Source organism: Spea bombifrons, chromosome 13 (assembly GCF_027358695.1).
Source record: "Spea bombifrons isolate aSpeBom1 chromosome 13, aSpeBom1.2.pri, whole genome shotgun sequence".
NCBI lineage: Eukaryota > Metazoa > Chordata > Amphibia > Anura > Pelobatidae > Spea > Spea bombifrons.
The window spans coordinates 26,854,424-26,868,433 of record NC_071099.1 but is presented as its reverse complement, the minus strand read 5'-3'; the positions used below and the strand labels follow the sequence as shown (position 1 = coordinate 26,868,433).

General features: G+C 40.3%; 1 protein-coding gene across 1 annotated transcript; it reads right to left on the bottom strand.

Moving 5' to 3' along the window:
* Positions 1 to 213: 213 nt before the first annotated feature.
* Positions 214 to 6,585, bottom strand: LOC128470978 (BPI fold-containing family B member 4-like). Its single transcript, XM_053452823.1, has 15 exons — positions 6,468 to 6,585; positions 5,692 to 6,193; positions 5,195 to 5,299; positions 4,944 to 5,087; positions 4,786 to 4,849; positions 4,543 to 4,603; positions 4,184 to 4,275; positions 3,908 to 4,096; positions 2,951 to 3,004; positions 2,614 to 2,784; positions 2,211 to 2,278; positions 1,965 to 2,007; positions 1,534 to 1,597; positions 810 to 886; positions 214 to 243 (listed from the first exon to the last, which is right to left on the bottom strand). Exons 1-15 carry the CDS (start codon positions 6,583 to 6,585, stop codon positions 214 to 216), a joined length of 1,782 nt encoding a protein of 593 aa, XP_053308798.1.
* Between the last annotated feature and the right edge of the window lie 7,425 nt (positions 6,586 to 14,010).

The window sequence follows — 14,010 nt, the reverse complement described above, 5'->3', positions numbered from 1 at the left end:
ACTGCTACTTGTGTTACAGTTATAATCACTATCATGAGCTTCGAGGGCAGGTAACATGATCCGCTCATCTGATGGCATGTTAGTTACACGTGTTTGCTTGCCCTGCAGTGAAACGGGAAAAATATTAGACAGGACCGCATTGCATGGATACTGGGCTCAGGACAGCGGATACCGTTGCGCAATACTCTCTTCGGTGCAAAGATCTGTTACCTTTTAGGTTGGTGTAGATAGCACCACAAGATCCTAGAGAATGAAAGGAAATGCATCTTATTTATGCGATAATATTCATAAATAGTAAATACAACAGCCTGAACTAACTGCATGGTCGATTAGAAACTCTTAAGATCGCCACAGGAGGAAAATGAAGGGGAAATTGTAGCTTCGTCATCTTCTACCCATTCCCTACTTATTTTGGGCACTTGTATTCTACAGGCTTCACCGAGTTCTTCTGGTAGTTTGGGAATGATGTCATGGGAACTGTTCTTTCAACTCTATTTGAGAAAAAAGGATCTAGTGGTGTGAGTCAACGGTTAGGCGAATTGGGTGGAAAACAATGGGGGTAATAAGCAAACCCCCCCCACCGCCGAGAGATCAGGGTATTATCAGGTCCCCTGGGTTGATTAGGAGAGTTCCCAAGAACGAGCACCCAAGTTGAGCGTTAGAAGAGGACCTCAAACATTTAAATGAATACTTGTGACATCCCTAAGTTAAATTTGGTTTTCTGTATGGACCAACCTCGATCCATGAGCTGTTTTCAATTTCTACAGTTTTATATATATATAATAGAACATATTTTATTTTTGACTTACATCCAGAATGTCGATGTCGGCATCATTAAAGTCTATATTCATCAGCTTCGGAAGAGGAATTCCTTGTCCTACTACGGCTGGAATCAAAAGAGTTTAAGTATTAGGTTGACGTTATGGTTGTCAGCAGAAACCATGTGTCTTCCATATTACATTTTTAATACCATATCTTCAAGATGGTTGCCTATCTGATGAGGAGGCTCATGGGTCAGAACTAAAGTGTTGACATATGGAAATATTAATGACTGTCATTGGAGACAGATCACACTTACACGTCCCTCATGTATCACTAAATGTTCTAAGGTACGGCATCACGATATGACAACTAAAATATGGGCTTAGTGTCTTCCAAGAGGGGCTACAGGACCCCATAATCAACCCAACCAAAGGTAATTACAATGGAGCATATAGTCATGGAAAAGGAAATTAAACTGTGTGGTTTTTACAGTAATCCTATACAAGGATCGGATGTGTGCTTAACATTCTTGTTGTCGTCATCTGATATCATTTTATCTCCATATCAAACAATAGCCACCTTTGTATTCCATCTGATGGCAGCCCTATTAAATACTTTTTGGAGGTTTTTTTTCTTTTTTGTACCATGACAGCTACTTCCTTGTAAAACCAGCGGAATGATATAAAAATAGAATCCGTCATTCCGGCAAAACAATTGCAATTGTTCAGTGATGTTCTTCTATATCGTATTAAGCCAGAAACTCATTCTTACTGTTGATTGCCGGCAAGAGGGCCAAGCTCATGAGGTTTCCAACTAATCCCTCTAGTGCTGAAACCTGCAAGAAAAGGTGTCACCAAAAGAAGAAACAAAATAACCTGAATCACAGAAACTAATTTACTAACACCCTCTGTATCATGAATTACAAAACCATGGAAAATGGGTGTTTTTTGGTCCTCAACATCAACTGCAAACCAACTTGCATTGTCTAGCCCTCGAGTGGTTTCACTCGTCATGAGAATCGGATCTATTCAATCTCTTTAATGTTCATGCCAACCTCAAGGTGCTGCCAAAAGTTACTTGGAAGTCCAAAATCAGCTGTAGCCGTTCATTTGGTGAGATGTTGTGCGCATCATACATGTTTTGGTCTACCCTATAACTTGGTCATTTGGATGGAACTTCCACCCTTCGATTGTCCTACTTACTTCAAAGCGTCCGACCGATGAAGACAATAACGAGGCGTGAGTGCTAGAAAACATGGAAATATCTGTCAGGGGTGTGTTTTATGAAAGGGTTTTTGGATAAATCCATAGTCTTCCCATCATTACTTCTTAAATAACTCCAAATAGAGCCATTAGAATCACTTGGAGGGAGAAAATGAAACTTTTCACCCAACTATCTTCTGCACACACTACACACACACATTCATGGGGGTGGCGAACAAGTTTTACCTTTCAAGAGATAATGCTATCATCAGCTTGTCGCCGCCGACAGTGAAGTGAGCGCTTAACCGGACATCCTGCAGAGAGAGAGAGGAGAAACTCTGTGAAAATGCAACATCCATGATTGTTATTCAGCCTATGAAGAGCACAAACACCAAAAACAAGAGATCGTAATCTAAAACCAGGGGGTCAGAGGCTTAGATGGAATGTAAGGACGTTTTGCTTAACTGAGCGGATGGTAGATAAGTAGAGCAGCCTCCCGGCAGAAGTGGTAGAGGGTAATACAGCGAGGGAATGTAAACATGCATGGGATAGGCGTATGGGCCCTGAATCTAAGACGAGACCATTCCTACTTTCTCCAGAACTTGTTTCATTTAAGGATATTGAAGACCTTGTTACACACAATACTTACCACCCCAAGGACACAGAGAGACGTGAGTGTTGAGTCTGGATTGGAGGCATAGATTTCTGTTTTAACAAATAAGGTTACAAGTCCTCGATTTTTCTGCAGCTTGACAACAGGAGCCGAGGGAACCTTAGCCCTGAGGATCAGCGGTCTGGCGTCTTTATACATGAGAGAAACCTAAATTAAAACAAATAATCCATGTTATTGGGTTTTCAAAATATACATTCTTTAAATACATGAAATAAGTTTATATATATATATATATGACTTTATATATTTATGACTTTACTCAAGAACGCTTCTTTGTAATTATTTTCATTACATTATTATTATTATTATTTACCTTTGGAATGATACTGCCAAGGACTGTTGTTGTAAGCGGTGGAATTCCAGGTACCTGAAAATTGGGAACACTAATGCAGTTTAATGTCATTTTTAACAAATTATGTGCAATATATACATTTTATATCTATTGTAAAACTTATTCTGTAAAATAAAATAAGCAGACACTGTTTTCCCCCAGGCTATAACTGCTAAAAAGGAACGTTCCGCTTGACTTCTGTCTTTTGATGACATCCCAGTGACCGCTTGTTCCTGTCTCCTTTTACCAGTTCAAAATTCTTCAGAAAGTCTGGTCCAGGTCAGAAGGGCTCTTCCTAAACTATTTTGAACTGGCACGGTAAGATAAGAATGACTCTCGGTCACGTTAGGTCACATGACTGCGGAGAAACCGAGCCTGCTCACACAGTGTGCAAGCCGCCTGATAGTAGGGAGGCTGTATGTATGTTTGTATATGTGTATGTATGTATGTGAGCATGAATATGCATGCATACGTGTGTGTGAGCATAGATGTGTAAGTGGTGTGAGATGGTGTGTGTTAGCATGAGCAATGTAAGAATGTGTGTGTTAGAATGAATGTGTACGGGTGTTTTTGAATTTTTGTAAGTGTGTTTACATATGTGTGCCACAGTGTATGTTGGGGGAGCAATGATGGCACAGACAAGCTGTTTGAGGGCAATGATGGCACAGACTAGCTGTTTGGGGTAAAGATGGCACAGCTAGTCTGTTATGCCCCTAACTGTCAGCCTCTTTGAGGCCTAATGTCATACTTCACTGTTGTGCTTTCTGTCAAGGCTTTATCTGCCAGGGACCAACAACGAAGCCATTCCCATGTTCCAGGAAAAAAGAGGCACAGACGGGAATGTATCTGATAGATATAATCCCTAAGCATCGCTAAAACCTGTCAGAGAATGTAAAACACTTATGCAATGGATGTATCTAATCCAAGACAGCTACTCACATCTCCATTGGTGATTTCTATATCCATAAGACCTTCTTTTTGAAGAGCAGTTAAAACGCATCCAAGGAAGTTGGAAGAGAGGCCAAGCTGGGATTCTGTGGCTTCTGTCATCGGTGGCATGGAGACTGGGGCATTGGAGTTACCAAGTGGGTAGTCAATGAGACCCCCTCCTAACTGACCCACCACTGTCTACAAAAAAAGAAGAGTGCTGTTAGTAAACATCAATGACTGTATATCAAATATAAATTATTAACAGTATTAAGGAAGAGAACTTACATTTAAATCCAACTCGATGAATTGCCCGGTCACTATAGGAAGGCTTGACACTGTGTATTGAATGCTACCGATTAAACCAAGTGGAACCATAGCTGTGATTAAAACAAATAAAATACATTAATACAACGAGGATGTTTCCAGATTGTCATTGTCGGAAATGTCATGCAAGGGTTGGGTTTACATCTCAGAAGCCTCTAGGCATTAATATTAAAAGGTGTCTTCAAAGGTGGGACATCGTTGGGTCTGGGAATGTGTAGATGTGGCTAGAGCAGGGGTAGAATGTTTTTTACAAGACAATTTGCAAATAACCAATATGCCCTAAAATTTTGTCCTGGCCACTACATTTGCCATTAACTCACAATTCACAGTAAGAAGAAGTCCATTGGTCAAGTCAAGCACAACATTGACGACGGGGCACAACTGAGAAGTAAAAGCAGCACAATCTGTTAGCTCTCTTAAATAACATTTCCCAAAAGGCAAAACACGCCTGTTAAGCAGGCAATACGATACAATGTCATTTATCAGGTTAACTTATCAGTAACTTCCATGATCTCAAACACAAATCTATATCCAAGAGATTAGAATACAGAGATCGTCCTTACCAATCCAGGAAGAATGTTCCGAAGAAGATTACTGACCAGCCCATCCAAAATTCCAGACAACAAACTGTGTAGAGAGGGGGTGTGTGTATTTTTTCGATAATTTATCTGATTTACATGACATTATTTTTGCACATGATGAAAAATACCATATTACTCACCCTCTTAAAAGTCTAATATTGATTCCACCGAGCAATGCATGGCAGTCCTCAATCACCAGCCTGGGTACCCCTGATGCCTCCTGGGTGAGCCGGGTTCTGGCTGTGATGTTGACTTCCACCAAGATATCAAGGAACCCCAAGAGGCTTTGATAAATGAGGAAATAAGTACAAAACAGCAATACTTAGTATTTATGGATTCCTGAAAGGATCATTGCGGCACTTCCAAAATGTTTCCGAAATTTCGCTCTTACCTTTTTCCGTTAATGGCCACCTTGGTATATAAGTTAAGATGGACTCCAATTCCCGGCAGCAGGTGCAACGAAATTTTAGGGAGTGTAAGATCAATAATCCGTAAGCTAAAAGAAACATATTTATATATATATATATAGTATATAAGAAAATATTCCTTGAGCATGGAGACAGATCTTCCCCTTGGAACAACTAGGGCTCTATGTCTATTAGATGGCGACACATGATATACATACATGATGAATAATTCACAATACCTCAGAGGCACGCACAATATCTCTCCCTTTTCACTAGTGATGAGTTACTTTTGAGATATCTCCTTCACACCACTAAAACATGTTAAGGGATATGAATGAGAGAAAACATATCTTTGGGGGCAGGTTTTTGTATTGGATATCCCCAAGGAATTTTCTAAAATCCTAAATCCGAAAGATATCCCGTATAATTATCAAGGTATGAAACATTTTCTCTTTGAAAAAATGAATTTGATATAACTTACCCAGTAATCCCCTGCACTGTGGTTAATAGTCCTCCATTTCCAAGAATGCCAAGAAGACCTCCTCCTCCAAGCAAGCCGCCCAACAATCCTCCATTTCCAAGGAGACCTCCATTAGGTTGAGGACCTGTGTTACTATTATCAAATCCTGCACCACCAGCAGCACCACCTCCACCACCACCCCCACCAAGAACGCCCCCAAGAAGTCCTCCGCCACCGCCGCCACCACCACCACCACCACCACCTAGGACACCACCGAGAAGGCCACCTCCTCCACCACCCCCTAGGACACCACCGAGGAGGCCACCTCCTCCACCACCCCCTAGTACACCACCTAACAGACCTCCTCCTCCACCGCCACCTAGGACGCCACCCAGAAGACCCCCACCACCTCCTCCACCAAGCAACCCTCCAACCAGACCTCCAACAAGATCACCGCCACCAGCTGCTGCAGGATTTTGCAAATTATTCTGGGAATTTCTTCCTTTCATTTGTCCTGAAACAGCTAAAACACCAACAAAAACAGAATTATTTTTTTTTCCTTTTTTTGCCCAAAGTCTTTTTAATATCGTCTTGCAACACGGACCTTATTACAGCCGGGTTAATACATGCATAATACAGGAAATTAGGGGTCTATTGGTTCTTGTCTTCCATCACTATGACTATATCTTATGAATATGCATACACTGAAACTTCATAAAGAATATTTCAGGTGTCATCGAAAGCTGGTGAATAACTTAAATTTAAGAGATTTTTTATTATATTTCTGTACTTCTTACCTTTATTTAAGGCTCCTTTGCTCATTCGAAGTACAGCTCCGCTTTTCCCAGAAACAGCAGCAAAATGAGACTGAATGAGCAGAGAACACACAAAGCAGACTCGCCATAACCTGAACATCTTTGGACTGAATATCCGTGAAGAACACTTGGAACTGAAAATTCTGATCACTAGGCACACATTTTCTTCTACCCCAGTTGGCGACAAACACTGCAACCGATCCTTATATCCTGAACCAAATTCTAGACTTTAATCCTACATCTGATATCCAAAACAATTAACAACTATTGTGGGTTTTTTCCAAGATAAACAATTGTTGTGGGATGTAGCAAGACTGCCAACTGTAAGGTCAGGTGTCAAATCCCTCAGAGGATTAAATGTTCTATCTAAACCTGTGCTGACTAATTAGGAAATGACTAAGCCCCTCCAGATGAACGGATAGGTCTAGCCCTAAAGGGAAATCCAGAAACATATCAGTAACGGTTATGGCGTACAAGCTCAGTATGTACTATTCCAACAGTCACAAGAAAACCCATGGGTGTGCGGAAATAAGGGTCACTTGGTAGTGGAAGTCTTGGGTAGAGATGGGTCTCCCATCTTCATGGTTTGGTTGACCTGGCCCATATAACGGTCACGTTCCTCGTCTAAATTTAGGGTCCCTATGTTTGCAAATCACACCTAATTAGCAGTAGTGGATCCAGGTCATATATCACGTGGTGGTCCAGGAGTGTAACTACCATGGGGCAAGAGACGCAGCTGTTCTAGGTGTAAAAACAGCAATACTCCGGTGCTCTATTCTGCTTCTGTCAACCCGAAGCAGGATCTCTACTCCTTCTCAATAGACATTTGACGATTTCTTTCTTTTTTCCTCTTCCTTTTTTCTTTTTCATTTTTTTCTCTCTCTTTCTTTTCTTTTTCCCCTTTTTCGTTTTTTAACTCAGCACTTTAATATGATTAATACTTTATATACTTGAATACCACTTATTCCACTTACGATTTTGCCTCTCAATCTGATATCCGTTGAGACAAGTTGTGAACTCACTTTAATTTACAGTATATTGTATTTTTATCTCCGATGACACACATCTCCCCTTTCACTTAGTAACATTAATAAATAGGATGCCGTAAGGGGATATTACTTAATGAGAGCAAACATTTCTATATAAAATTTGTTAAATTTGTTAAATTGATTCTCGATTTCATAGGCAACCGGGTGAACAGATAAGAAATCTGATGTAGTGATCATATGTCCTTGTAGCCGGCCACTTTTACCTCGTTAAACCAGATAAGTAATCCTTTTATCAAACATTAATGTAGTGCTATAGAAATTGAGGGGAGCTGTTAAACTTCTATAAAGATTAGCTTTTCTCATATATCACTTTAAAGAAGATTAATCATAAATCATACTAAAAACCTCTGTCAATGGCAATTGGTTTCCTATTACCAGATAACATCAGCATTTGCGCATCCCGTAGAAATCCAGGAAAAGTTTATTGCTTGAGAATACAATGCTCGGCCTTCATGTTATTTATTATTTGTTTGGTGTGAAAACGAAGAAAGACATTTCCGATCTGGTTTAGTCACTTATTTTTGCTGTCTCTTGTGCCCCCATGGAGCAACAATACTGCCCTTCATGGGAGAAGACCGGCAAAGGGGGCAATTGTCTACTGGTCTGCTCTGATTTAAAGACTTTAAGCCACCGCCAGAACCTTACTTTCTGAGAACCTTTAAGTAGTATGTTTTGACAGGTATCCATTCGACAGCAGAGCATTGTACACACTAGACGTGTGAATGGGCCAAAAACGATTCAGACAAGTTTTTCAGTTTGTTTTTGGCCCATTTGTTTTTCAGGCAACACATTTTGTTCCCTGCGATAGAAGATGAAGAAGACGCGGAAGTGGTCGGTAGAGAAGGTAGGGAAACATTTAGAGAGCGTGAGAGTGAACAAGAATGACAGTGTGAACGAGTGAGTGAGAGTGTGAGTGAATGTGGGCCCACATATTTCAGATGAAAACACAAGAGCCTGAAACCTGGCTTCTGAAAGGCAGATAAGAACATGTTTGCATACGTTTATCAGAAAGAAAACCAAACAAAATGAATTGCAGGGAAGGAAATATATTTTATTTCAACAATAATTACATTTAATTGTATTACATTCCATTTATTCAAGACTGGTTCATAATTTACATTGGATCACCACATGGGAAAAGCAATCATAGGATCTCAGCGTGCCATTTTTAGATTTAAATCACCATAGTACGATATTACAAGCTTTGTTTGCATAAACATTTGCAGTTATAATATTGTTTTGTTTATATGATCTGTTGTAACTGTTAAAAAAAGAATTTGCTCTTTAAAATTTCCAGTCATTCATTTTAGATTTCCAACCATTGTCTTGTCCTTTGTTGTACATTCCATTACCACTCATAGACATGCTTCCTTTCTTAAATTCCCCTAGGGACATGTCTCCTCCCTTACCGCTAGAACTCCACTTTTGTCCAAAATCTACTTTATAATCACTGCCTGAAATGTCTCCGGCCATGAAACCAGGTGGCCAAACCTTTCCATAATCTGCACTAAATTCACCAAGTGAAAGGTCTCCTCCCATATTGCCAGAAGTCCACTGTTGTCCAAAATCTACGCTATAGTCACCTCCAGAGGACATGCCACCCATGCTTCCAAAATCTACTATTGACATTCCTCCCTCCATGCTGCCAGGGGTCAATTGAAGTGTTCCAAAATCTACATCAAATTCACCAAGTGAAAGTTCTCCTCCCATATTGCCAGATGTCCACTGTTGTCCAAAATCTACTTTATAGTCACCTTCAGAGGACATGCCACCCATGCTTCCGAAATCTACCATTGACATTCCTCCCTCTATGCTTCCCGGGGTCAATTGAAGTGTTCCAAAATCTACATCAAATTCACCAAGTGAAAGTTCTCCTCCCATATTGCCAGATGTCCACTGTTGTCCAAAATCTACTTTATAGTCACCTCCAGAGGACATGCCACCCATGCTTCCGAAATCTACTATTGACATTCCTCCCTCTATGCTTCCCGGGGTCAATTGAAGTGTTCCAAAATCTACATCAAATTCACCAAGTGAAAGTTCTCCTCCCATATTGCCAGCCCACTGTCCAAAATCTATGTTAATGTCGACTGGAATTTCAGATACAACCTGGGGACTGTCATAATCAAAGCTGAATTCAACTACTGGAATGTCTATTTCCAATACTGAGCTCATTTTTGGTATTTCTACATCAATGTCAAGTCCTGGGATGCCAATCTGAGAGAAGTCTATATCAAGTCCTGGAATGGTTATTTCTTGGAAATCAATATCAAGTCCTGGCATGCTTATTTGTGGGAATTCTATATCAAATCCTGGGATGTCTATTTGTGAGAAATCTAGATCAAGTCCTGGCATGCTTACTTGAGGTAAATCTATATCAAATTCAGGGATGCCAAAGTCTATATTAAGCTCCAACTCTGGGAAATCTAATTCGAATTCTAAGAAGTCTGGTTTTGGTAATTCTATATCCAGGCCTATTTGATTGAAATCTCCTCCTAGGTCAAAATCAAATTCTGGGATTCCTATTTTGGGGAAATTCAGGTCAAAATCTAGACCATCCAGGCCATATTCTGGGATTTGTATACCTGGGAACTCTAGAGGAAACCCTGGCACATCTATGTTTGGGAGTTCTATATCAAATTCAATTTTTGGCATGTCAATTCCAAGGAAGTCCTGGTCTAATGCTGACCATGGCATGTCTACATCTGGGATTTCAATGTCAAGGTTAAATTCTGGGAAATCGATCTGTGGCATTGATAGATCAAAATCATAACCAAAATCTGGGATGTCTACTGGTAAATCAGGAAAAAAATCAAAATCGACACTTATGTCAGGAATGTCTATGTCGATTAATCCTGGTGATAATATATCAAGCTCTCCATAACCGCCTGGATTTTCATCAGGTGCTGGTCCTCCTCCTAATAAACCGCCTCCTAGTAACTCACCGGGGATAAGACCTAGTTCAGAGGTAGACAATATAGTTAGCTTCTTCCATTTTGTCATCATCCATCCAAACGTACGTTTACTTTGAGTGCGCATGCCAAGAGTGTGTTGAGAAATAAACCAGACAACTTACCTCCAGCCAGACCAACAGCTGTGTTGAGTAAGCCAAGTGCAACTTCCACTAGGGGGCACACCTAAAAAAAAAAAAGAATCCAAACAATGTGCAGTTTAGGGTAGGTACTATGAATAGCTTGTTTTAACTTTTTAAGAAATTCATATTAAAATTGTAATTAGGAATCTTATCCTGGTTCCAAAATCAAGGTAATATCAATATAATCTATGAAGCTTTATTCTTCACTGACTTAATGTATCCCTTAAACACCATTAAAGGGTCAGTAATATGTGGGCTTTGCTGTTAATGTAGTTTTGTTGCTTGAAATACATGGCCACTACCATAATAATGAAGTATAAATAAGGATATAAAAATGAAAACACATTCGAAAGGGGCAATTTCAATAGACTGCAGACCAGACATACGGATTTTAGGTCAAAGATCTATAGCCAAGGGTATAAAAACCATGAGGATTGAGAGATTTGCATTGTACCAACCATGGAGTCAAGCAATGGGAGAAGACTGAAAGAAGGAGTTACGGAATGAGAGAAGGATGGGCAATTGACCAAAATTTTGTAAATTTTAAACTCACAAGTCCAGGAGCAACTCCATGAAGAACTCCCTCGCCAATGTCAAGCACTCTAAAGAGGTAGAAGAAAAAAAAGTCAACATAAATGCATATTTCAGGTGTAGATTTGAAGGCTTACTGAAAATATCTAATTCTACCAGACCTTCCCCTGTTTTCTCCAACTTTAGATACTCTCTAAACAACAATACCTTTAGACATTTACCACCTAACACTCTTTTCTCACCTAACACACCTTTTCTCAACTTCTTTTCTACCAAGAATTCCTTTCTATTACATGTATGGATATGAAACGGATAGGGCTTGTATAAGCAGGTCTAAGGGCAGAAACTTCTTAGCTCCTTCCTAGATTCTTCTTCTTGCAAGTAGAAACCCTCAACCCCTTCTGTAGTAGTATTTGGGTTTCTATTAAAATAACAATGTAGCTCTGTGCTCCTTATTATACAGTTGCTGGATTTAGAAATTAAAGTGGATCTGTGTTGGAAACCCAAAGGTTTCAGCTCCTTTTGCCAACCACCAAAAGACAGGGTGTAATTAATTTTTTTAGGGACGTACACTCGGTTAGGTTAGCCTAGCATTGCCACTACATATATCTCTGCTACTATGTATGGTTAGGAATATAATACATCCTATATAAATTAACTAACTAACTAAATTATATCAATAATGTTCCAGTCAACACTAATGTTATTCTATGAAACTTCATCTTCAAACTAACGAATGGGACCCACAGAATATTAAAAAGTGATAACATATACATCATTATACATAAACTATTGGACCTCTCCGCTTCTTAAACTTTTAAAAGTTGGTTACTGTGGGGTACTTACCCAAATCCTTTCATTTTGATGCCGGTGAAAACATTTTCGCAGGAGTCAACCACAAGAGTTAATGCGCCATTGACATCTTCAATCTGGACTTTTAGAGTAACGTTAGCTTCCACACAAGCACCCAGCATGTCTCCCAAAATTCTGAATAAGAAAGTGAGGTTAAGGCCTTTGGAGACCCTGCTTGTCACCTACTGAGGATCCATTGACCGAGCAGAAGGTGGCTCTGCTTTGGTTTATGGTCCTCCCCGATTGGAAACAGCTTTGGACTTGAGCCCACAGTGGCCTTTCCAATGGTATCTTAATAATATTTAACAATGTTGTTGTAAAAAAAAAAATATAAAGCATATTACCCGTTTTCTCCACCCATTCCGATCTTGCAATACACATCAATCTGAAAGCCCAGGCCGTCTAATGGAGTAATTGTAATCGCAGGAAAGACAATATCCACACTTCCCAAACTGGAAATAAATAAATATATATATATATATATATATATATATATACCACAACACAATGTAATGCAAATGATACATGTTCAATTTATTAAACATGATAAAATAACAGTAACAAAACTATTATTTTAATGTATTACCATGTCATTAAATTTATTTGTTCAACTTATTTTAATCATTTTGTTATTTAAAATCTATGAGAATACAATTTTCATCAGTTGTGCCCAAAAGAGCAAGGTTTTTTTAAGTCTATTGAAAGTATGTAAAAAACATAAACATAACAAACATTTCTGTACTATATTTTTATTTCACTGCACCTGTGTACTATGCACTCTATGGAAAGATGTAAATTTGTGATATGATTTAAGGAAATCTGACTCACCCAAGTGTGTCTGTTACAAGTCCAAGAGCTCCTCCCAGCAAATCACCTCCAAGAAGTCCGCCTAGCAGATCTCCGCCCAGCAAATCACCTCCAAGAAGTCCGCCTAGCAGATCTCCGCCAAGAAGGCCTCCCACTAGGCCATCACCACCAAGAAGTCCTCCCACTAGGCCATCATCACCAAGAAGTCCCCCAAGTAGACCATCTTCACCAAGAAGTCCTCCCACCAGACCATCATCACCAAGAAGCCCAGCTAACAGTTCACCGCCAATAAGTCCTCCAAGCAACCCATCATCACCGAGAAGCCCTCCTACTAGACCTTCATCACCAAGAAATCCACCCAACAGTTCAGCACCAAGAAGGCCACCTAGTACACCTTTATCCCCAAGAAGACCTCCTACTAGACCATCATCACCAAGAAGGCCACCAACTAGACCATCATCTCCAAGAAGACCTCCTACTAGACCATCATCACCAAGAAGGCCACCAACCAGACCATCATCACCAAGAAGCCCTCCACCTAGACCATCACCACCAAGAAGGCCACCAAGTACACCATAATCTCCAAGAAGACCTCCTACTAGACCATTGTCACCAAGAAGTCCTCCTACTAGACCATCACCACCAAGAAGGCCACCAACTAGACCATCATCACCAAGAAGACCTCCTACTAGACCATTGTCACCAAGAAGACCTCCTACTAGACCATCATCACCAAGAAGGCCACCAACTAGACCATAATCTCCAAGAAGACCTCCTACTAGACCATTGTCACCAAGAAGACCTCCTACTAGACCATCATCACCAAGAAGGCCACCAACTAGACCGCCATCTCCAAGAAGACCTCCTACTAGACCATCATCACCAAGAAGGCCACCAACCAGACCATCATCACCAAGAAGCCCTCCACCTAGACCATCACCACCAAGAAGGCCACCAACCAGACCATCATCACCAAGAAGCCCTCCACCTAGACCATCACCACCAAGAAGGCCACCTACAAGACCATAATCTCCAAGAAGACCTCCTACTAGACCATTGTCACCAAGAAGTCCTCCTACTGGTCCATCACCTCCAATAAGTCCACCTACAAGACCATAATCTCCAAGAAGACCTCCTACTAGACCATTGTCACCAAGAAGTCCTCCTACTGGTCCATCACCTCCAATAAGTC

Excerpts from the sequence above, each read along its gene's own strand:
- LOC128470978 (XM_053452823.1), bottom strand. The coding sequence starts at position 6,585 with ATGTTCAGGTTATGGCGAGTCTGCTTTGTGTGTTCTCTGCTCATTCAG. Across the intron at positions 4,850-4,943 it reads AATATTAGACTTTTAAGAGG|TTTGTTGTCTGGAATTTTGG; the intron begins GTGAGTAATATG and ends CTCTCTACACAG. Across the intron at positions 887-1,533 it reads CCTCTTGCCGGCAATCAACA|CCGTAGTAGGACAAGGAATT; the intron begins GTAAGAATGAGT and ends TTTTGATTCCAG.